This window comes from Aquarana catesbeiana, linkage group LG02, assembly GCF_042186555.1.
Source record: "Aquarana catesbeiana isolate 2022-GZ linkage group LG02, ASM4218655v1, whole genome shotgun sequence".
NCBI classification, from domain to species: Eukaryota; Metazoa; Chordata; class Amphibia; order Anura; family Ranidae; genus Aquarana; species Aquarana catesbeiana.
The window spans coordinates 436,099,635-436,125,492 of NC_133325.1; the positions used below are offsets into that span (position 1 = coordinate 436,099,635).

At 43.0% G+C, this 25,858-nt stretch overlaps 1 protein-coding gene across 1 annotated transcript in view; it reads right to left on the reverse strand.

Moving 5' to 3' along the window:
• Nucleotides 1–251: 251 nt before the first annotated feature.
• The window catches only part of AIRIM (AFG2 interacting ribosome maturation factor), a 31,045-nt gene continuing 5,438 nt past the window's right edge, over nt 252–25,858 (reverse strand). Inside the window, exons 2-5 of the mRNA XM_073615525.1 lie at nt 17,489–17,761; nt 14,831–15,010; nt 9,933–10,054; nt 252–1,605 (exon numbers count right to left, since the gene is read on the reverse strand). Of these exons, the coding sequence (XP_073471626.1) occupies nt 1,553–1,605; nt 9,933–10,054; nt 14,831–15,010; nt 17,489–17,760 (627 nt within the window). The 5' untranslated portion in view covers nt 17,761 and the 3' untranslated portion in view covers nt 252–1,552. The remainder of the gene's footprint in view (nt 1,606–9,932; nt 10,055–14,830; nt 15,011–17,488; nt 17,762–25,858) is intronic.

Sequence of the window (25,858 nt, forward strand, 5' to 3'; positions counted from 1 at the left end):
GCGGGGAAAGACAGTGATTACTGTTATATAGTAGCCGCTAGCAATAATCGCAAGTAAATCCGGCAGGCTGGTTGTACATAAGTTGAATGATCGATCCGTTACCTGCCAGCCTAAGTCTGTATCTCAGTTTGGAAGATTGGTGATGTCATTGAAGCCATTTTATCATAAGGCAAAAAGTACCTGCAGGCATATCACGGTTGCCTGCTATCAAGCATTGCTATCTTTGGTGACAGACTCTCGTGAAGTAAATGTAGAGTGAATCCTTAATCCTTTTTATTTCCAGTTTCATTGTAGGTCAATTTAATCTGAAATCATTTAAATGTAACATCTCTGTAATTACTGTTTAAAGCCAAAGTTAAATCTGTACAAATACTTGTAAGATATAATTTGAGCAAAAATGTGAAACCAGCTACGAGACAAGCGAGCTAAAAAAACAAAACAAAGCAACAGCACTATCTAGTGGTCAGTTTGTAAACTGTACTTACCACCCTTACTAACTGTTAAGTACATATACAGAATGTATTATTGTAAAATTAACATTTATTTTGCTATTATTAATTTAAAACATCTTGGAATTACCTGACGGAACATGATTCATCCCCAGACATTATAATGTAACTGTAACTGTATGCATTTACATGTCTAGGGCAGTTAAAAGAGCCTTTATTGGAGTCAACAATAAAAAAAATAAAAAATAGTCAAATTTTTAATGTTATGAATGCTATTTGAAGCCAAAATAGTAACCTTGTAAATCCCCAAATCAATTTGATTTTAGATTGTTTATATGCATTTTGTAACTTTTGCCCTCTGTAATTTGTGTTTGCAACACGAAGTCAGACTGTAGATAGCATAAAAAAAAAAAAAAAAGGATGTACCTATATGGGGCAAAACAAAAAGTCACTGACAATAGTAAGATTTCATTACAGGTATTTACATAGCACTGAGCATTTACATGCTATAAGTTCTGTGGGTTGTCTTGCACTGCGCTGAAGTAAAGTACTGCATGCAGTGGTGTGAACCTGGCACATATGGGACAAGGCATTTTGCCATGTCCATGCTGAGAGACAGCGCTGGAATAGCCGCCCAATGCAGTCCCACCACATCTGATGTGAACCAGCCCTTAAAAGGACTTGGTGATGCTTGCCATCTACTAAAAACAGCATTTTAATACGCATTAATTCTTTTGAAAATGGATATGGGATTTGGAAAATGAAAAGGGTAAAGTATTGTATATTGCATATCAATACCAAAATTCCACATATTGCTCAATCCACTTTTCCAATGCTTCCTTCACATCCATTCTTTATGTGAATAAAAACTCTCATTGACAGTATGAAAGCTGGCAAGGGGCTACCATCAGATGATATACTGATTGTGTTATGAAGACTCCTTCTTATATGAAACAGACAAGTCTTTTAAGGCTGGTAGCAATATCCATCCAAAGAATTGGATTTCTGTTGATTATATAAGAAAAGAGAATGATGGCACAAGACTGCCATCTCTTGTGCAGGAAGAGCCAATAATCTGAAATCTTCGCCTTGTCAAAATGAAGTCAGTCTTTTTCCCATAGAGCTTCACGAAATAATGACACATTAAGCAAAGTATCTGCAAAAAGACAAGTAATTACATGAAGATCTTACTAGTCAACAAGAATAAACATAAATAGTCAAACAAGTGGCAGTTAACAAACAATTTAAACCACTGTACTGTCATCTTCATGTAGAAAAAAAAGTAATCTTCAAACTTTTCATAAAGACTATTAAAGTGATTGTAAACCTCAAACATGAAATATGAACAAAGCATAACCCCATCTATAGTGTGTACTTGTCTCAATTAAGAGTTTCATTTCTGTCTGCTGCTTCATTCTTATGCTATCAGCATGAATCACTTCTGACAATTTTTCTTGACCCCAAGAGAAAAATAGTGACAGGGGAGGGAGCTCCAGCCAATTGACAGCCTTAGCTCCTTCTGTGTGAAGGGGGGTGTGTCCCTTCCCACCAATCAGCTCTCAGAGCTCTCCCTACTGAGCTCTGCAGACTGTGACTTCAGCTCTCCACCCCCTTTTTTTTCCTAATGCTCATGGAAGCTTTAAAACTCAGCACTTTGAATGGATAAAATGAATGCAAAAAGAAAGATACAATGTATGAACGGAGGATTGGTTTCAGCTCTGTGTATCACCTGAGGCCAGTCACTTTACTGGGCATATGTACGGGTTTACAACCACTTTAATGCAGAGAATGTAAAAAACCTTTGACCTTTACAACCACTTTAATTTAGGCCTTGTGCATATAGGGAAAGCCCCTCCGAATGCCAGAACTCCTGGCAGGAAAAGATGCTTAAAAAAAAAAAAAGAAAAAAAAAAAAAGGAGGAGTAAAAGCAGCATATTGCACACACATTTAGGCTTGTCTAGCATTTGAGCATTAATACAGTCCTCTGACCAGAATATCAATTTATTCTGGCCACTGCTAAACACATCATTTAGGTGTGTTCCATGTTTTTTTCTTTTCAAAAGCTCCTCTCCTGAACACATCTGTGATGTTTTTTTTGCCTCTAAATGCTCCTCTTCTAATATGCCTGTAAATGCCTACAGTATGTTTACATGGACACATGAGACCCTAAAGTGTTTGTAAAGCTTCTGGGTTGTTGCTTTTTTACTAAAATAACAAACATAAAAATAGCAAATAAATTGACAGCTCCTGCTGCTGTCAATCAAATCCAGTAATGAGGGATCGGGGGGCAGGGCTGAGCAGCAATGTGTGTGTCAATAGATGCATACAGTGCCGCTCAGGATTGAGCCCAAGGCAGGAGGAGGCAGGAGAGCCAGTGGGGGATCCCAGAAGAGGAGAATCGGGGCAGCATTTGTGCAAGACCACTGCACACAGCAGGTAAGTATAACATGTTTATTATTTTTAAAAAGTAAAAAAAGGAACCTTTACAATCATTTTAGAAAAAAAAAAGAAGAGGCACTTCTCTAAACTGGCTCCCTATTTTGATCCAAGAAAACTAATCACTGGATCAGTTAGTACTGGTAAAAAAGGTGATTGTGTTTAATGTTTATTAATTTTGTGTACCAGGAAGCTTTTTCTAAACCTATTTATATAATCACCTTTTGTGAAAAGAGTGCAGTGTTTGTAATTAAAGGTCATTCCTCTATTTTTCTGATAACACTGAGATTTCAGTTCAATGAACAGGGAGTTACAAAGACACTTTACAGTGCCTTGAAAAAGTATTCATACCCCTTGAAATTTTCCACATTTTGTCATGTTACAACCAAAAACATAAATGTATTTTATGAGACACACAAAGTGTCACATCATTGTAAAGTGGAAGGAAAATGATAAATGGTTTTCAAAATGGTTTACAAAAAAACATGTGAAAAGCGTGGCGTGCATTTGTAATCAGCCCCCTTTTCTCCGATACCCCGAACTAAAATCTAGTGGAACCAATTGCCTTCAGAAGTCACCTAATTAGTAAAAAGAGTCCACTTGTGTGTAATTTATTCTCAGTATAAATACAGCTGTTCTGTGAAGCCCTCAGAGGTTTGTTAGAGAACCTTAGGGAACAAATAGCATCATCAAGGCCAATGAACACACCAGACAGGTCAGGGATTAAGTTGTGGAGAAGTTTAAAGAGGGGTTAGGTTATAAAAAAATATCCCAAGCTTTGAACATCACAGAGCACTGTTCAATCCATCATCCGGAGTATCCGGATATGGAAAGAGTATGGCACAACTTCAAACCCACCAAGACATGGCTGTCCACCTAAACTGACAGGCCGGGCAAGGAGAGTTTAATCAGAGAAGCAGCCAAGAGGCCCATGGTAACTGCAGAGATCCACAGCTCAGGTGGCAGAATCTGTCCACAGAACAACTATCAATCGTGCACTCCACAAATCTGGACTTTATGGAAGAGTGGCAAGATGAAAGCCATTGTTGAAAGAAAGCCATAAGAAGTCCAGTTTGCAGTTTGCGAGAAGCCATGTGGGGGAACACAGCAAACATCTGGAAGAAGGTGCTCTGGTCAGATGAGACCAAAATTTAACTTTTCGGCCTAAAAGCATCCTCACCATGAAACATGGTGGTGGCAGCATCATGTTGTGGGGATGCTTTTCTTCAGCAGGGACAGGGAAGCTGGTCAGAGTTGATAGGAAGATGGATGGAGGCAAATATAGGGCAATCTTAGAAGAAAACCTGTTAGAGTCTGCAAAAGACCTAAGACTGGGGTGGAGACTCATCTTCCAGCAGGACAACAACCCCAAACATACAGCCAGAGCTATAATGGAATGGTTTAGATCAAAGCATATTCATGTGTTAGAATGGCAAAGTAGAAAGTCAAAGTCCAGACCTAAATCCAATTCATAGATGCTCTCCATCTAATCTGACAGAACATGAGCTATTTTGCAAATAGGAATGGGCAAAAATGTCACTCTCTAGATGTGCAAATCTGGTAGAGACATCTCCAAGAAGACTTGCAGCTGTAATTGCAGCGAAAGGTAGTTCTACAAAGTATTGACTTGAGGGATCTGAATACAAATGCACGCCACACTTTTCACATATTTATTTCCAACAAATGTTGAAAACCATTTATCATTTTCCTTCCACTTCATAATTATGTGCCACTTTGTGTTGGTCTATCACATAAAATCCCAATAAATACATTTACGTCTTTGGTTGTAAGATGACAAAACGTGGAAAATGTCAAGGGGTATGAATACTTTTCAAGGCACTGTATTTCTGGCTAAATCAACAAGTAATTGTGTACCTGCAGAAAATGTACTTCGCCTTAAAAAAATAAAAAAATGAAAAACTAATGCAGACACCACATGTACTGTAAATCCTGGTAAGCTGCAACATATTACATTTTTGTTCTTGCATTTAGATACACTTCAAGATCCAACTCCAGCCACAGTTGCCAGGAATAGAGCTGGGTGCTGAGACAAAATAACTCCAGTGAAGAAAAAGACATGGCACCATTCTTTGGATCTACCAGGATATTGTAATGTCTGAGACAGACCCAATCTAGCCCCTTGGAATCTGTATGGAACTTTTCTCACAACAAGAAGATTTGGCTTGGCTACGGTTTCCCTCATGGGCTTGGTTGGGGTATAGAAGCCATGAAAAGAATAAACAATGATACCAAAATTCTGGATGCAGTTCTAAATCTTGCAACTACTAATATTGGTATGTTAAAGTGGAAGCTCCGCTCGTTTGTTTTAAAGCGCCATCGTCCCACCGTGCTTACGCACAAATGCGAACGCACATGTTACTCCCACATGCATATGTAAATGGTGATCGCACCACACGTGAGGTAATGTCAAGCGGAGCAAGAGCAATAATTCTAGCACCAGATGTCCTGTGCAACTCTAAGCTGGTAACCTGTAAAGGCGTTTAAAGCGTCGGCTATGGAGAATTTTAAGCACTGCAGTTTGCCGCCATTCCATGGGCAGACGCAATTTTGAAGAGTGACATGTTAGGTATATATTCTGAGATTGGGGTGATTAAACTCAAGTAGCAGGTGTGTTTACAATGAGCTGCACCAGTCCAAACTGTAGTTTTAGGGCGTGGCAGCCCACTTTTATTGAATAAAGGAAAAGTTCACTTATACATCAGTTGCCCACGCAGGGGTTTCTTCCACATAACATGAATTAACGAAAATACCAAGCCACCTGGCTTACGTGTTGGCAGCACTGCTGCACCTCTTATCAGTCCTCTGACTGTGTCATTCAGCTCTCTCAGAACACTTGGCTCTCTAGACTTCAGTCGCAGCGCCCTGCTGCATGGCCCACCTCTGACCTAAGAATAGGGGTTCTCCTGAAACCCCTGATAGGAGCTGACTTAACTCCTGGAACCGAGACCTGCTGTCTCCTGGTTTGTGGCTGGGCCCTCTGACCCCTCGATGAGACCTCTGTCCCGTGACTTCTGGCTGGGGCCCCCTGACCCCGGGTGAGACCTTCCGTCTTCCACGCTGGTAGCTGTCTCCAAAATGAGAGCTCTGAGCAATGCTCAGACCTGATTATATAATGACTCTGCACACCTGTGTAGTGAGCCAGGCTGCAGGGGTCTAGCGAAACCTGGACCCAGAATCGAAGATTCCGATCCAGAACCACAGAATCTGTAGAAATACTAGTTCTGAACCTCACATTAACCCCCAATGAGACTCCTGGGTCACCTTGTCCTAAATACTTACAGTGACAGAGCCTCTCTCTGTCACACTAGTTACTCTGCGTATCATCTTCTTTCACATTATGCAAAAAAATTGGGCTAACTTTGGTGTTCTGTTTTTTTTTTTGTTTTTTTTTAATTTATGAAAGTGTTCTTTTCCCCCCCCAAAAATTGAAAAACCGCTGCTCAAATACCACGTGACATAAAAAATTGCAATGACCGCCATTTTAATCTATAGGGCCTCTGCTAAAAAATATATAATGTTTGGGGGTTCTAAGAACTTTTCTAGCCAAAAAAAAAGATTTTTACATGTAGGAGAGAAGTGTCAGAATTGGCCCGGAAGGGAAGTGGTTAAAGGCTTTGGAGATTTTCTTTTTAAATTTAGAGAGTTTACATCCTAATGGTATTATTTTTCATTCTGTTTGCATATCTAATTTTCAGACTATGCATGTACTGTATTTATAAAATGACCACATAAAGATGAAGTTAGCCTGTTTTACTGGGTCTGAACCAGTATTTATAATTCTTAGAAGACTCAATAGTAGGGGCAGAGATGCCTTATAAAGACACTACCCTATTTCTCTTCCGAAAAAACACTTTATAGTGATGTGAATGCTCTCAACTATTGGCCTCTCCCCAATAGTTAGCCTCCTAGGTTGGGACTAGCTCCACCTAAACAGAAGGATCCAAAGTTAAAGAGGAACTGCAGTCTGCACACATAATTTGTAGTAAAAAGATCTTTGCCATTCTGAAGCTTCCCTCCAACCACTTTGCATATTATTTTATATATACTGTGATTCTGGACTTGCCAAATAGGCTGCAATCTCCCTCCACTGAGTCTGGCTGCAATCATTTTAACTGTGGGCAGCTGAAGTTGCTGCCTGTTCACTTCCTGGATTTACACAGACACAGAGGCAGCCCTGCAGCTCTCATTGGCCCTCTTATGACTCATCCACTCTTCCTTCCTGGCAAACTCTCACGAGAGTGAGAGAGATCTGTGCATGATGTCATAAACCTAGGCTTTTTACCAGACAAGAAACAGGAAGTTGGCTGTATAAAGTATTTACTGTCAGAAAAAAAATGTTTTACTATCCAAAACTAAAACAGAAGCAGAAGATTTAATAAATGGAAATATGAAAAAAATTACTGAAGGTCCGCTTTAAAGAATGTGTAAACCCAACATTTCATATTCCTGATACGTGTCTGCTGTACCATGTACTTGTATGGAAAAAGTATCCTGTTCTCTCTCTTTGTATTGCTTCCTTTGTGTGAAATCCCTGGTGTTCCTGTCAGTCTGTCTGCTTTCCCATTAAAAACTGACCACACTAGGGGAGGAGAGCACACCATAGTCAGTTCTCTAGCTATGCTGGGAACTCAGCCTACTCTCCTCCAATGACCAGACTTTTCCTGACGCACCCTGCCCTGCCTTTCACTGAGAAGTTCGGTGTGCTGCCATTTCTCCTCCCCTTTTTATGCAGCTGAGAACAGAGGGTATGTAAACACTTATAAAAAAAAAAAAACGAAAACATAGGTATTTATAATACTCAAATGTTTTGCCTTTCATTTCTATTTTAAAACTAAACCATCACCATCACCTTAAATAGGTAGTAGCAAGTTTGGTCAGTGAGAATGGCCACCAGGGGGTTACATAATGGAAATTTTAAGAGAATAAAAAAGCTAAACCATATTGTAAACTGTACCATCTTTGTGCACAACTCTAACTACTCTCTGATGTGAACACATTCTCACATTTTTTCCTGGAAATGTCCCACTTATACTCCTGTATTCTATTGTTCAGTTCCAACTTTGCTCTCTTATATCTTAAAACTCCTTTTTACCTTTATGTGCATAAAACCCAAACATGGTGTAAAACTATGGAACAGCTTTGGAAACATGCCCAGTGTGTGTTTGTTCTCTCACTGCAGCAATACTGATAAGAGCAATTAGGGGTCATAAAACAGTTCTTTGACAGAATGCAGCTGTGACTAAATTTCCAAGACAGCGAGGACAGCATGGATGTAGGGAGCTCAAACTTCACAGCGCACACCTAGAGGTAAATGTGTCACATGTGCAAGTAAGCTGTGTATACTTCCACAGTTATGACAAATGTTGGCCACCCCACCTCCCTTCACTTCCATTTTAGGCTGAACCTATTCAGACCACTGTAAGAAAAAAGTCACTGCCGGTGTAACGACATATTCGGCGACCCATCGCAGTTTCCTACAGAAGTGACCGCCACCTTGCTACACCCCACACTCATCCACAGTAAGGCTACACTAAGAAGGGGGAAAGCGGACATGTTGTTACACCCACCAGAGTTTTGCATTTTACACGTATTTATAACAGTAAAGTCAGTTTATATAGTGAATTACAGTACTTACAACTCCGTCTGACTATTTAGATCTTGAGTTTTAAAAGCATCGGCAACCCTGCTCATCTCACAGGTTTGCTAATCTGACAGAAGTTGGCTGCTTTTAAAATTTGAGATCTAAGTAGTCAGACGGAGTTGTAAGTACTGTAATTCACTATATACACTGACTATACTGTTATAAATACGTGTAAAATGCAAAACTTCGGTGAGTGTAACATGTCCGCTTTCCCCCTTCTTAGTGTATCCTTACTGTGGACGAGTGTGGGGTGTAGCAAGATGGTGGCGACGGAACGTCACTTCCGCAGCAAACTGTGATGGGTCGCGGAATATGTCGTTACACCCCAGATGTCAAAGAATAGAAGTTTCTACCAAAGAATTCTCAGACAAGATGGTAGAAAACTTTTCGGATGAGAATAAAAAGAACATTAGATCCACCAGACTGGCAGTGTAGACAAAGTAGGTTTTTCCCCCTTCTTTTTTGTTTTATTCTCTCTCTCCCCACTTACCCTCTTTCCTTCCTCTATAGGTTATCCCCTGCCCTATTGCCCTCTCTTTGTAACTCCTTTTCTGCATTTGTTTCCATGCCTCTGTCTTCTGTATCCATCTCTCCAACCTCTTTTGCTGTTATCCCCCCCTTTGGCCACCTGAACCCTTCTGCGCAGTTTGGCGGTTAAAACCCCTGGCTCCTCCCTTTATCATACATTCCATGAAGCAGTTACCCATTGCCCTGCCCTCTTGCTAATGGCTCCTCCTCTTCTACCCTGTTTCCCCGAAAATAAGACCTAGCGTGATTGTCGGTGATGGCTGCAATATAAGTCCTACCCCCCAAATAAGCCCTAGTTAAAGTCCTTGTAGGTCTTATTTTCAGGGTAGGGCTTATTTTCAGGGAAACAGGGTATGGCTTATTTGGGGGGTAGGGCTTATATTGCAGCCATCACTGACAATCACGCTAGGTCTTATTTTCGGGGAAACAGGGTATTGTTGGGCCCCTATTGCTTCCGGATTATGACTCACATGACGCTACCCCTCAGCCCCGCCCTTTTTTTTCTTTTTTTCAATAGGGACCTTAGTTTTAGTTTTGTGGCTAATATTTTGTACTTACATATTTAACCTGAATGTGCTCTTCACTACACACATTGTAAATGCTCCTGAGAGGCTGCGCCAACCATCTCTTATGCAAACGTTTTTCTATGCAGGTGTTTTGTTTACCTTTATTATTGTATTGCATGTTATGGCCCTTTGGGCCCCCTTTCCTTCCCCATATCCCTTGTACCTTATTCCTCAATAAAACTTTATGGAAAAAAAAATGAAAAATTTAGTTTTCAGAATGACACAGCGTGTCAGGATGAAACAAATGAAACAAGCAAAAAATAAATAATTTTGAGCAGTTCTCACAGTACCTTGTACCAACTGTTTCTTTGCTGATGATTTGTCTTCCAGTTCTCCCCAAACACGAGGCAAAATCTGTATTTCTGATAAACGATTAGGTTTTAACTGTAACATAAGCTTCCGCTTGATATATCTGACATTTGGCTAAGGAAGCTGCCTGTAAATTGCAGTGTTTTGAGCAAAAAATGAGGAAAAGCGGAACTACACAGGATCTGAGCATCACAAACCAAAAACGCAATTTCATTTTTAATATTCAAAGCAAACTCCCCCATCCATCCATCCATGTCTCCATGCTTTATTGTGCTGAGAAATCACTTTGAACCCCCCCAACATTTATGGCCATGGCCATCTTGAATAAGCGCAAATGATTTAACCACTTCAGCTCCAGAAGATTTTACACCCTTTCATGACCAGACCATTATTTGCTATTCGATGCTGCGCTGCTTTTATTGGCGATTGCGCGGGAGCTGGCCTGGGGGCGTGCATGTGCGCGCCGTAAACCCGGAAATAGGCAGCAACGTACCAGTATGTCACTTTGCCTATAGAGGCCACCAAGTGGTTAAGTAGCATTTACTTCTTTGAATCCATCTGCCCTTAACTCAGGAATGCAGGTAGGAGCGTGTTCTCAGTTGAGAAAACCCTTCCTACCCTCCTGAAGACTCCTGGGATAAATGACATCAATTGCTTAGGCCTGTAAATGAGGAACTAACTAAAGAAATAAATTAAATACAAGTACATATGATATAATTTCCTATCTATTTACTAATGCTAGCAACATAAGGATTAAAGAGCGTCAACGTTGATTGAGAGCATGAAGTTTTAAGAATGGTGAAATAAACATATTTAACATTTTGTTTTTCTATTATAAGCACACAAATGTGCAGAACCGTTTTTTCCATGAAATAGCTTAATAATGCACAATGAAATGAATCAACTGCACACAGACAGACGTTTAGTTAAAGCAGAACTGAACCCAGTGACTTAAGGCAGAACTAAAGCCCCAGCTAGAAAAACTGAGCAGGCAGGCTCTTACTGCAGGAAAGACATGCAATGTCTTCTTAGCAATAAAATAAACCATTCCTGCCTGCTCGCAATCTAGTTTAGAATGTACGCTGAGCTCAGTTTACACTCCGGCCCAGATCCTGAGGTAAGTACTGCAGACTTTAGTTCCACTTTAACAGTTTCCCAAAGCATTTACATTCAAGGCATGCTGTGAGTGATAATGGTCACAGTTGCGTCTGTCAAGCCTCCAAATGGTTGGTGTCATAAGTGATTAAATGTGTAGAACCATGGCAACTACCTATCAAACAGAGGCTGAAATGGCCGCTTGTTTGGCTGTAAAGAATAAGAGGGTTTTTATATTCGCTTTAAGGGTAGTTAGACTTTACTTTTCTGTAGTATGAAATGCCACAGCAAATATTCAATAAACTGACTGGTCTTTCTTTATTGCCCATTGAGGGACACAGGAGTTCTGATACTGTTGAAATTTACTGCTGCCTACAGGAGGACTGGGCACTGACACACAAAAAGAAATTCTGTCCCAGAAGCATCTGGTCTTCAGCTCTGCTGCATAAAATCTAACAAGTATTTACTAAACTTTTTTCTTTAAATTCTTCTTCCATCAACTTGAATCAAGTTTCCTCACTACATCACTGCTTGAGCTGGCCCCTATTTAGCAGCTATCCAGATCAGCCCTTCTTAAGCTTGACTTTGGAGTGCCATATTAGGAGGCAAGTGTCCTAGGGAAGTAGCCTTCAAGCAATGGGTTCTGCATTGTGGTGCTTTCCAGAACTTTGTATAATGGTAAACAAAACGCTCTCCAGGTCGAGAGCTTTGGCACTGCATCAATGCTTGACCTGGTCTCTGAAGACTCTGTCAAGTAAGGCTGTTCAGGCTGAGACGCCGGGAGCTACCATACTAGTATGCCCCGTACACACGATCGGATTTTCCGACAACAAATGTTGGATGTGAGCTTGTTGTCGGAAAGTCAGACTGTGTATACTCCATCGAACATTTGCTGGCAGAATTTTCGCCCACAAATGTTTGAGAGCAGGTTCTCATATTTTCCGCCAACAAAACTTTGTTGTCGGAATTTCTGATCGTGTGTACACAAGTCCGTTGCACAAAAGTTCACGCATGCTCGGAATCAAGCAGAAGGAGCCGCACTGGCTATTGAACTTCCTTTTTCTCGGCTGGTTGTACGTCTTGTACGTCACCACGTTCACACGTTCAGAATTTTGGGCCAACATTTGTGTGACCGTGTGTATGCAAGACAAGTTTGAGCCAACATCCTTCGGAAAAAAATCCACGGTTTTGTTGTCAGAAAATCCGATCATGTGAACGGAGCTTTAGCCTTTTAAAATTCTCACTATGGCGCGCCTTATGTTGATGTCATCTGTTGAGTGTAGCAATCCTCTGTATTCTCTTTCCTGCCATTTAGAGAAGAGGAAGCACCAATCCGCTTCTGCTCCCTCTCTCCAAGCATCATGTAGAACTCTGTTCTTCAGCTGTACCTACTGCCAGCCTACAGTGACCCTCATCAGTATCAGTTTCCTGAGTTTGTAAGTACCTGTGGCCTGGTCTTGCATTTTAGGCATCTGCATATCACTGCTATGTGGGTGCAACAAGCTACACAAAGGCACAGAGGGAACACTCTGGCTGCAATAGGTGACCTCATAATAATAAAAAAAAGGGAAAATTTGTCTGGTCTCACCTTACAATAAGAGTGTCACAATCTGTGTGTGACCACACCTAGAACTAGCGATCTGCTAGGGGACACTCACAGACCTATTGTCTGTGTACTGATTGTAAAAAACTCAGCAGACAAACCAGTTCCTCTGAATCAAATTGTAGGAGAGTAACAAAAGACTAAAGGTCAAAAGAGATTCTTCAAAGAGGAACACTCAGGTTTAAGAAAATACAAAACGGTATACTTTATTGAATACTATAAATACCGGACATGTGATACATGAAAGAATACATTTTCCTCCACCAATATTAAAAATAATTGAATAATGTCTCAACAGACACACCATCAAGAAACACTCCTCATTCACTCCGGTCTACCCCATAAAACGGCAAAAAGCCTAGATGCTATTCCCAGGCTGAAAAAATAGAAAATGTCCTGAGTAATCTAAGTGTATCAAAAATAGATGTGATAAAAATGTAGCAAGTTTCCCACATAGCAGCCGTTTAGATAATAAAGAAAAACATACAGTTCTTTTATGTGCAGCGTAATTGAATAATAGTGCAGCGTATGCCACTGTGAGGAAAAAAAAAAAAAAAGTTCTTGAAAGACTACAATTGTAACATAACATGTATGTAGCCAGGTAGATGATCACATCAGTGCTATGAGGGAGATCCTCAATGAAAGTGAAGGATCCGCTTGTCTCACCTGATCGTTGTCATCCGCTCCCTGGATGAGCAGTGCATCAAAGGTGGGATCACTAGATAATCCAGAGTCAATGGATGTCCTTCCAAATAGAAAGTGTAGCTGACATTTCTCTGTGTCCAAAGATCTGGTCGTTGTAATGCAGCTCGTGATACTTTGCTGAGCAATGGCTCCACACTTGTTCAATGAACGCTACCAACGGGACCGGCTGAGCCTTGCAGCCGTGCAGCACTTGGAGCGGAACAATGGGCAGGCTCTAAGCGGAAGTCAGAACAGTCTTGACCTAGAAGGATATCCTGGATGGTGGAATCTCCACAGTGGATATATCTAGCTCAGACACAGACTATGCATGGACTTGCATAGAGAAGCAGAGTCCAAGTGATGTGATCACCAAAAAACATGCGTGGAATAGTGATGAGGGAATGGCTGGAGGGTGGGAGATGGTCAGGAAATCATATCCAGATGGTTGCTGTGTATGTGGGGGTGTCCAGCTGACGCGTTTCAATCGTTAGACGATTTTCTTCAGAGCAGAGCTCTGCCTCTACCTCTGCCTCTACCTCAGCCTATACTCTCCTAATGGTTTTGGGGCCCATATACTGTGTATTCTGAGGGAATAAACACCTGCAATTTTGAATAGGGTGACCCCATGGTTATAGGATCCCTTTTATCATAATCTCCTTCAGTTCAGTTGTCAGAAGCTGCTACTGCAACTCAGACTTTAAGGTCAGATTCACCCAGATTTGTGCGGATACTGACTGCAGAGGCTCTAAGCCCACCCTAAAGCCATGTCCTACAGAATTCATCCCTATCTTTCCTATGGCCCTTAGAACAGACCTGGACATTTTTCTCTGTGAGCATCTCTGACACAGATTTAGTCCCAACAGTTAATCTCTAAAGAGAATGTTTGTGGCACCACAATCTCCTCACCTCAGAATAACATAGGGTCATTTCAGATGTTACTGATGCAATGCTTACCAATCTGCATTTGGAGGATAGCATGGGGTCCAAAGACATGATATAACCCTTGCCTGTTCCAGCATTTTACAACAAAACTGGGAAACGATTGTTTATCTATTGGCCCTTCCCAATTTCTCCCAGCATCCCTTGGCTGACCCATCTCTGAAGAAGAATAGATTGACCCAAGAGTGGTTTCTTATGCAATAGCTAATATTTTTCCTTGACCCAAGAGTGGTTTCTTATGCAATAGCTAATATTTTTCCTTGACACAAGCCAGTACCAAATGGAAATATTTTTACATTTAAATAAATTCAGATTAGGGGTTTATAGCTATGGAGGAGGGAGAGCAAAATGGCATCCTTGTGCAAGTTTATCTATGGAAAAAAAACAGCAGCAGTAAGCTGAGAAAATGCAACCTGGCAAATAAATTCTTTTCTGCAGAAAGGTTGACCAGATGGTGTCAGAGAAGGATAGGGACTGTCCACAGACCAACCACCACAATTATCTTATGTCTGTGGGTACCTTTAGCATCGTGGGGGGTGCAGCAGTCACAAAGGATACTGATTTCGATAATACTTCTCTATGTCTTGCAGCCACTCTAGCATGTCAGCTACAGAAGGACTAAGAGAAGAACGCTTGAGAGAAGCATCAACACCAAGTTTCTCCACATTAATCTCATAAACATAGAGGACGGATCCCACCTGGTGACTTACAGTGTCCCTCACTTTTTGAAGTGTACACCTGCAATTGGAGTGAAAGGGTAAAATTATAATCACACCATTTAAAAACGTTTACAATATTAATAATTATTCCCGTAATTTGCAATGTTTAAACAAGTCAGAATATATTTCACCATAAATTATTTTAGAGTATTGTATATGTTACCATATAGTTATCATATTTTAGGATAAACTCTACCCAAAACATTTTTCAATTATATATAGGAAATTAGTAAAACCCCAGTGAAATGTTTTTGGAGTCTATATTCTGTTGAGATTTCTCTCATTTTCTGCCCTGGACATACAACCATATTATAGCCAGAAACAAAAATGACATATATGATACTGAAAACTATATAATAGTTTTCATATATGATATGAAAACTAATGAAGCTACAACATCCAATGATTGGTAAGCTACAATATTTTACATTTTTGTTTTTTGGGTTTAGTTAGCTTTAAGTTACTGATGCTAAGGATGTCAATATTCCTCTGCACAAGTTTAAATTTCAGAACAAACATGAAGTAGGTACCGAATTGCAGTGACTTTTTTCATGCAAGTTGCTGTGCACATGCAGTCAGGGATCCTGCGACCTTTAATAATGATCCAGAAGAAGCAGAGTAATAAATAATTCTGACCTATTGCTACCTTTAATGCCCCGCATGCTTGATTCAGATACATGAGATATATTAAACCCAGATACATCAAAGTAACTACCAGGAGGCACTTTCAGGGGGCCAACAATTAAAGTCTATACATTTCCCTCATGATAGGTGTAAGCAGGGCCAGACCGAGGCAGAAGAGGCACACCTGCCCTGGGTACCATATACTGGGAGGCACAGATGAGGCAGGAGCCTCCATATCTCCCAGCTGTGATCTGTACTGTTCAGGACTCAGCTTCCAAACTGACAAGCTCAGTTTCACAAATTACCCAAGGAGAGCACAGAATGGTTGCAGCAGATTGCAGATCTTATGCAGAGAGGGGCACAGAAATGTGTTAGGGCACTAATTTCTTCTATGGATCACACTCTCAATAGGTAATAAATCAGCATGCCAGAGAAAAGAGATTTTATGCAGACAGCTGTCCAAGCTTCCCTAGCTTCTAAAGGCAGAGTGTGACAAATGAGGCCACCTAAGCAAAGCAAAGGTTCAAGCTCTGATTAAGAGATTATGTGCCACATTATCTGTACACCGACTTTGACAGTGTGACTCCTAAAATGAGCCACTATCAGTCATACTAGGCTAGGCTGAGCAGAGTGTGACAATGATGTGACGTTGTCAGCCTCTGATGGCACAGGCTGACAATGGGTCTACAGACATGCCGCACAATAGCATGGCATCCCGCTATTCCCAATGTATACAAGAAAGCATGAAATCTGACCATGCTACCAAGAGTTTGGAGCTGTGGTTAGCACGGTCAGGACAAAGGGAGAAGCTGGGCAATGTGGACGACACTAACAGAATCATCAGGTAGTTAGTCTATGTGATCAGTTAGACAATAAAAAGACTGCAAAATAAATGTTTACTGGGACTGAGGAATGGTTTAAAGGAAAGCTACATTTTATATTTACATAAACTTGAACCCTTATGCAGGCTAGGCATCAAAAACGCCACTTTTGAGCCTAGGTTCAGACTTGTGCGATGCAGGAACCAGCGAGATTCCAGAGTCGCTTCCCGCATCGCATCCTTCTCGCAGGCAGTTCACACTGCCTTCTGCGAACCGCTGCGGGTGTTAATGACACCCCCAGATGGATTCACAGATCGCATTGCGAACTGTGGATTCATACAGGAATCGAATCGCATGGGTGAGAACACCCATGCGATCCAATTCCAGTGCGGGGGAAAAACAAGTCACTGCGCCTTTTTCTGCATGAATCCAATGCGAGCTCAGCCATACAACTGTATGGCTAAACTCGCATTGCTCAGACATCACATGTGATCGGCACAAGTCTGAACCTAGGCTAAGTTTGACAGTTTTTTTTTTCTGCCTCTAAATGCCCCTCTGTGTTAGCCCTTGTGACCACTCACACATAGGTGTTTACAGGTGTCTAAAGGCGGGAAAAAAAAACAAAGCCAGCACGTTCAGGAGAGGAGCATTATCGCAAAAGAAAAAAAAAAAACACCCGAGGCACTGAAACACATGTAAGTGTTCTTGAGCGTACATGCATTTCAATGCCCAGAATAAATTAGTATTCTGGCTAATGAAAATTGAATGCTTTTAGATGTCCCTAAATGCATTTGAAAAAACGTGGCTTTAGGTACCCTTTTAACATTGCTTTGTCCTGCCAGGAGAAAGGCATTTGGGAGGAGTTGCAATGTGCATGAGGCATTAACCTAGTTGCATAGCTAGGCAGTTCAAAATCAAGAGATTCATTATGAGTCCGAAGCTTGAGCTATAATTACCTCTTCTGTTGCACAAAAACAACACTGCACATACCTGCCAGGACTGTAATAAATACAGCTATACAGTGAGAAAACTAAAAGACATTTCCAACTTACATCTTATCATTCAACTTTTCCAAAGTAAGATCCATAGCAGCCTCAAGTTTAAAGTAAAGACGATCCTGTAGATCACTGAATATATTTAGAGGAGTCTTTTCAAAAGTAACTTTATTGCAAGCCTGCAGCTGCTCTGCCAGGTTACTCAAGGTAACAACTAAGGAATCACACTCTGCTATGGCAAGTTTCCATTCCTCGTGCTGCTTTTCTATAATGTCAAAGCATCGTCTGAGGGACTGCTGAACAGAAACCAACGCCACAGCCTCTGACATGCTGCAAAAAAAAAAAAAAATTTTAATATAACATTCGGAAAAAGCAATTGTTAAAAAAGGTTAAGTGCGTAGCTTTATAGGTTGTGGTGTTTTCCAGCCCACATATTCCCCGCTGCAGCAGGCTTCCTCCATCTGTGTGACTGGTTCCTCAAAATCACTTTATAACACTGTCCGTCTGACAATAGCACAACGACTTCATCATGTATAATGCAGGAGTGATAACCCTGCACTGTCGGTGAAGATTGCAAGGGACGCCCCAGAGCGAAAAAGATGGAGCAAAGAATAGGGTACTACAGCTTACTCCTCATCACCTACAATCAACAAGCATTTAACCATTGCAGGGGGCCCTACTGCAAGGCTAGTTTTTTTGCAATTCCCAGAGTTACACTTAAAGGATAAGTTCACCTTTACAAAACTAAATACACATCTTTTTGCATGTACAAAAAGGTGCATTTATTATTTTTTTTTATTAGGAGCCTATAAAGCATTGCACCCACAATCAGCAGATCACAGGTCAATGCAGGAATCCTGCAGACTGTCAGTGTAAGCTTGTACCTCATATGGGCAGGCAGTTACACAATAAGCTACCTAGTGCACTCACCAGTACTCTGGTAGTTCATTGAAAGGTTGACAGCCATAAAGGCTGATGGCAGTTGTAGTTTTCCCATTCACAGAACTCTGTGAATGAATGATGCAGCTAGGTGGGCGGAGCCCCACACAGCCACTTTTTAAAAATGTTTTATTGCGACAGCCATTTCAGGGAGAAGATCCCTGATTTACTGTCATTAGAGGCAGTGGATTGGGGAGAGGCTGCAGCAGTGAGAACATCTTAGATGTTTTACCCTAAAAAAAAAATGGGTAGGACACGTAACATGTTCCCAAAGGTGAACTTATCCTTTAAATGTAATGTGCTTTAACATCCCACAAGGAATCAGAAAAGTGTGAATCGCCCCTATGTAGAAATCAATGGACATGCATAACAATGCTCCTCAAATGCAATTTATTTTGAAAGCATGTGTTCTAGCAGTAGGGCAAAACCAAAGAAAATTCCCAGCTCAACTCGCCAACCAGTCTGCTTACTATACAAATGAACCTGTCCAACAGTATGTGTTAAAACAGGAGTTTAGTTAGCACACATTTGCAAACGCGTGCGTAAGCTGCAAGGCCCCTTCATGGCACCCTGTATTGCCCGCAATCCTAATCCTTGTGAATTTATGAGAGTCTCCACAGTGGAAGCACATGCATTCTAATAGACAGATAAGGGGCAGGTGGGCCTGGAGGTAGCCCAATCCTCCTTAACGCTGGGTTCATACTGGTGAGATGCAGGAAACCCTGCGAATCCAGTGCGGGTTCCCGCATTGCACCTGACCAGCAGGCAGTTCACACTGCCCTATGCGAACCGTTGGGAGTGTCAATACAAAGTTAATGGTATCCCCAGATCAGTTTGCATATTGCAGTGCAAACTGTCAATTCTGACAGGAATTAGATCGCATAGATGTGAACACCCATGCGACAGATTCTGGTGTGGACAAAAAAAAAAGGGTCCTGCAAAAGCTTGATCCGAAGGCAATGAAAATTCAGCCATACAATTTGTATGGCTGAATTTGCATCGCACAGACATCGCATGTGATCTGTAAAGCAGTGCAGTGCAAATCAAATGCGATGTCTGGCATGGCTGCAGTGTGAACCCAGCACATTGGACACCCAGCACATAGCACAATGGCAGCAAAGGTGCCCAGTATGTCCCCTGACCAAAATTTACACCAGTGTTCTAGCAGTATGGACAGAGGCATATTAATAATGAGAATTGCATAGGAAACTTTCCTTAAAGTGAAACTATGGGAAAACTCAAAAAGGAGGTATATGATACAGTCTGTCACTCACATTTAAACAGCAGTTTTTATTTCTCTTAGTTTGCCGTGTAAAAGTTTTATTACCTGTTGATCCGAACAATGGATCTCTCCACTTGCAACATGGTGAAACGCTGTTTATTCTGCAGTGAAATCATGCAGCAGCATTGTCACACAGTGACCAGGTAGTCTTAGGCCTTATTCACACAGCCATAAAGATATACTGACCATTAAGACAAAGAACAAAAGTTCCTGCATAATGATCAGTCAATAGTTTTTCTGTTTTTTAAATACGTAAAAATTGTCCTGTTCTGTTTTTCAATGGTATACACCTCTGGTGGAACTACCAGGGTTGCAAAGGCTGCACTTGTGACTGGGCCCTGGCCTTCTACCACTGGGGGGGGAGCAAGACAGCAGCTGCAGAACATGGGCTTAGTTCAGGCTGCTGTGATCCCAAAGTTATGCGACTTGCTTGCGATTTACTTGCAACTTTTGTAATTTAACATTGCAGTCTATGGCACTTAATTTGCACCAAAGTCCCAGAAAAGTAAAGGGTCCCAGCAAGAGAGTAAAGGGTCCAAGACAGGGCCCTCCTGCGGTTAGGAGGGCCCTTCATAATTTCTTGGACCAGGACCCTGAAGGATCTAGTTATGCCTCTGGTATATGCATGTCCTCAGATGCAGATTTTTGGATTTTGTGTTATGGATCTGAAGGCATTTTTATGCACCTATGTGAATACCTTAATTGAAAACAATGCAGCTGCATTTAGATCTGCAAATAAAAAAAAATTGAAGTTACGTACCGGTAATGTCTTTTCCAGTAGTCTTTCAGGACAGCCACCATGAGAGATAGTCTCCTCCTCTTCCTCTAGGAAACACTGCGCCAGCCCATAAGTTCTTACTTCCCCCTGCCAGACCTCAGTTTATTCCAAGATTACCTCCGGCCAGCTGGGGAGACACAAGAACACATTAATAACATACTATCCCATATCATTATCATGCTGCGTTCTGGTCTTTTATAAGACACCCCAAAGTTTCGGGTGGGTAACTAGGGCTGTCCTGAAAGACTACTGGAAAGACATTACTGGTACGTAACTTCAATTTTCCCCTTTCGTCTTTCAGGATAGCCACCATGAGAGGATGAACGAGCACTTACCAGTTAGGGTGGGACTACAGCTTGCAATACCTTTCGCCCAAAGGCTTGCTAACTAGCTGATAGGGATGAGCCGAACACCCCCCTGTTCGGTTCGCACCAGAACATGCGAACAGGAAAAAAGTTCGTTCGAACACGCGAACACCGTTAAAGTCTATGGGACACGAACATGAATAATCAAAAGTTCTAATTTTAAAGGCTAATATGCAAGTTATTGTCATAAAAAGTGTTTGGGGATCCGGGTCCTGCCCCAGGGGACATGGATCAATGCAAAAAAAAGTTTTAAAAGCGGCCGTTTTTTCAGGAGCAGTGATTTTAATAATGCTTAAAGTCAAACAATAAAAGTGTAATATCCCTTTAAATTTCGTACCTGGGGGGTGTCTATAGTATGCCTGTAAAGGGGCGCATGTTTCCTGTGTTTAGAATAGTCTGACAGCAAAATGACATTTTGAAGGAAAAAACTCATTTAAAACTACCCGCGGCTATTGCATTGCCGACAATACACATAGAAGTTCATTGATAAAAACGGCATGGGAATTCCCCAAAGGGGAACCCCGAACCAAAATTTAAAAAAAAAAATGACGTGGGAGTCCCCCTAAATTCCATACCAGGCCCTTCAGGTCTGGTATGGATATTAAGGGGAACCCCGGCCAAAATTAAAAAAAAAAAATGACGTGGGGTTCCCCCTAAATTCCATATCAGACCCTTCAGGTCTGGTATGGATTTTAAGGGGAACCCCGCGCCAAAAAAAAAAAAAAAAACGGCGTGGGGTCCCCCCAAAAATCCATACCAGACCCTTATCCGAGCACGCAACCTGGCAGGCCGCAGGAAAAGAGGGGGGGACGAGAGTGCGGCCCCCCCTCCCTCCTGAACCGTACCAGGCCACATGCCCTCAACATTGGGAGGGTGCTTTGGGGTAGCCCCCCAAAACACCTTGTCCCCATGTTGATGAGGACAAGGGCCTCATCCCCACAACCCTGGCCGGTGGTTGTGGGGGTCTGCGGGCGGGGGGCTTATCGGAATCTTGAAGCCCCCTTTAACAAGGTGACCCCCAGATCCCGGCCCCCCCCTGTGTGAAATGGTAAGGGGGTACATAAGTACCCCTACCATTTCACGAAAAAAGTGTCAAAAATGTTAAAAATGACAAGAGACAGTTTTTGACAATTCCTTTATTTAAATGCTTCTTCTTTCTTCTATCTTCCTTCATCTTCTGGTTCTTCTGGCTCTTCTGGTTCTTCCTCCGGCGTTCTCGTCCAGCATCTCCTCCGCGGCGTCTTCTATCTTCTTCTCCTCGGGCCGCTCCGCACCCATGGCATGGGGGGGAGGCTCCCGCTCTTCTCTTCTTCTTTTCTTCTCTTCTTCATTTTCTTCTCCGGGCCGCTCCGCAATCCATGCTGGCATGGAGGGAGGCTCCCACTGTGTGACGGCGCTCCTCGTCTGACAGTTCTTAAATAACGGACGCACGGGACATGACGGGACTTCCCTGTGGCATTCCCCGTGACGTCACAGGGAAGTCCCGTCAAGTCACCGTGCGTCAGAGGGGGGCGGGGTCACCGGGTGGCCCCGCCCCCCGTTATTTAAGAACTGTCAGACGAGGAGCGCCGTCACACAGCGGGAGCCTCCCTCCATGCCAGCATGGATTGCGGAGCGGCCCGGAGAAGAAAATGAAGAAGAGAAGAAGAGAAGAAGAGAAGAAGAGAAGAAAAGAAGAAGAGAAGAAAAGAAGAAGAGAAGAGCGGGAGCCTCCCCCCAATGCCATGGGTGCGGAGCGGCCCGAGGAGAAGAAGATAGAAGACGCCGCGGAGGAGATGCTGGACGAGAACGCCGGAGGAAGAACCAGAAGAGCCAGAAGAACCAGAAGATGAAGGAAGATAGAAGAAAGAAGAAACATTTAAATAAAGGAATTGTCAAAAACTGTCTCTTGTCATTTTTAACATTTTTGACAGTTTTTTAGTGAAATGGTAGGGGTAAGAACCCCCTTACCATTTCACACAGGGGGGGGGCCGGGATCTGGGGGTCCCCTTGTTAAAGGGGGCTTCCAGATTCCGATAAGCCCCTCACCCGCAGACCCCCACAACCACCGGCCAGGGTTGTGGGGATGAGGCCCTTGTCCTCATCAACATGGGGACAAGGTGTTTTGGGGGGCTACCCCAAAGCACCCTCCCAATGTTGAGGGCATGTGGCCTGGTACGGTTCAGGGGGGGGGGGCCGCACTCTCGTCCCCCCCTCTTTTCCTGCGGCCTGCCAGGTTGCGTGCTCGGATAAGGGTCTGGTATGGATTTTTGGGGGGACCCCACGCCGTTTTTTTTTTTTTTTTTGGCGCGGGGTTCCCCTTAAAATCCATACCAGACCTGAAGGGTCTGGTATGGAATTTGGGGGGAACCCCACGTCATTTTTTTTTTTAAATTTTGGCCGGGGTTCCCCTTAATATCCATATCAGACCTGAAGGGCCTGGTATGGAATTTAGGGGGACTCCCACGTCATTTTTTTTTTAAAATTTTGGTTCGGGGTTCCCCTTTGGGGAATTCCCATGCCGTTTTTATCAATGAACTTCTATGTGTATTGTCGGCAATGCAATAGCCGCGGGTAGTTTTAAATTAGTTTTTTCCTTCAAAATGTCATTTTGCTGTCAGACTATTCTAAACACAGGAAACATGCGCCCCTTTACAGGCATACTATAGACACCCCCCAGGTACGAAATTTAAAGGGATATTACACTTTTATTGATTGACTTTAAGCATTATTAAAATCACTGCTCCTGAAAAAACGGCCGTTTTTAAAACTTTTTTTTGCATTGATCCATGCCCCCTGGGGCAGGACCCAGGTCCCCAAACACTTTTTATGACAATAACTTGCATATTAGCCTTTAAAATTAGCACTTTTGATTTCTCCCATAGACTTTTAAAGGGTGTTCCGCGGCATTCGAATTTGCCGCGAACACCCCAAATTGTTCGCTGTTCGGCGAACTTGCGAACAGCCAATGTTCGAGTCGAACATGAGTTCGACTCGAACTCGAAGCTCATCCCTACTAGCCGACACCAGGTCCACTCTGTAGTGTTTTACGAAAGTTGGGTAGCTGGACCATGTCGCTGCCTTGCATATTTGCTCTGGCGTTGCTCCAGCCTTCTCTGCCTGAGAAGCTGCCATAGCTCTGGTAGAGTGTGCCTTTATACCCATTGGGATTTCTTTCCCTGCTAATGTATAGGCCTGACAAATGGTTGTTCTGAGCCATCTGGCAACAGTGCGTCGAGACGCTTTGCATCCCTTTCTGGTCCCAGAAAACAAAACAAATAAAGAGTCTGACTTTCTAAACGTTTTGGTCAGATCTAGGTACTGAAGGATACATCTCCTTACGTCCAAAGAACCCCTGGGGGGTTGGGACAAAATGAAGGTAACACTACCTCCTGACTTCTGTGGAATCCAGAAGCCACCTTAGGCAAAAATGCCGGATCAGTCTTGAAGATGATCCGATCTGGGAAAATAACGAAAAAAGGAGGTCTGACAGATAAGGCCTCAATCTCACAGACTCTCCTGGCAGTTGTCACTGCTACTAAAAAAAACTGTTTTTAACGTAAGATTTTTCAGGAGACACCCTTCTAACGGTTCGAAGGGGGTTCCCGTCACGCTCTGTAAAACTAAAGATAGGTCCCACTTGGGAAAAGGAGGGCCTTGAACCGGTTTCTGTCTAGATAGAGCCTTAAAGAATCTGACCACCCAAGGGTTGGTGGCCAGATGTTTCTCTAAATAAGCACTCAGTGCTGACACCTGACCTTTAGACCCCATTCACACAGGGGCAACACGACTTGCAGGTCGCCTCAGCGAGGCGACCTGCAAACGACTGCCCGGGCGACTTGCAAGACGACTTCTGTATAGAAGTCTATGCAAGTCGCCCCAAGTCGCCCCCGAAGTCGTACAGGAACCTTTTTCTAAGTCGGAGCGACTTGCGTCGCTCCCCTTAGAACGGTTCCATAGCACAGAACGGGAGGCGACTTGTCAGGCGACTAGGTCGCCTGACAAGTCGTCCCTGTGTGAATGGGCTCTTAAGGGTACTAATGGATAAACCCCTATCTGCCCCGCACTGAAGAAATTCCAACACAGCTGTGGGACTGTGTACCGCAAAAGAGCCTTCTACACACCATTCATTGAAACATACCCAGACCTTCTTATAGATCTGGCGTGTTTCCTTCTTCCTGCTGTTGAGGAGGGTGGAGATTAATTTCTCAGAAAACCCCTTCGATCTTAATATACCCTCCTCAGTAGCCAGGCCGCTAACTGCCATTGGTGTACCTGTGGACAGAGGACTGGGCCCTGTGAGAGGAGGTCCTCTCGAGGTGGCAGGAATAAGGGAGGTTCAACCGCTAGCTGCTTGAGTACTGAGAACCATGCCCTCTTTGGCCAATGTGGTGCTACTAGAATCAGGGACGTGTTTTCCATCTGGAACTTCCTGAGAACTGCCGGCAATAACGCCGGGGACGGGAAGGCATAGCAGATTCTGAAATGCCAGTTCTGGATCAATGCGTCGACCCCCCATGCTCCTTCCCCTCTGTTTAAAGAGAAAAAACATGGGGCTTTCGCGTTGTTTCTTGACGCGAACAGATCCACTTCCGGAGGACCCCATTTCTCTGAAATGAGATTGAGGATGGTTGAGGATCCAATCGCCCTCTCTCAGCTTGGTTTGGCTGAGAAAGTCTGCTATCACATTCTTTTCTCCTCTCAGGAAGACTGCTGAGAGTGAAAGAGTGTTGGTCTCGGCCCAGTTCAGAATGTCTAATGCTAAGGCCAAAAGGACTCCGCTTCTCGTGCCGCCTTGTTTGTTTACATAGGCCACGGCAGACGAGTTGTCCGACCGCACCTGAACATGGTGGCCCTGTAGCTCCTTTTTGAAAAACCTGAGTGCTAGCCCGATTGCCCTCAGCTCCTTCCAATTGGACGACCTTCTTAGCTCGTCGTCCTCCCAGGTGCCCTGTGCTAAAAGGGAACCCAGATGTGCCCCCCATCCTTTGCCGCTTGCGTCTGTGGTTACCACCCGAGAAACTGGGATGAACCACAGACGACCCTGCGACAAGTTTGCAACCTTCCTCCACCACCAGAGGCAT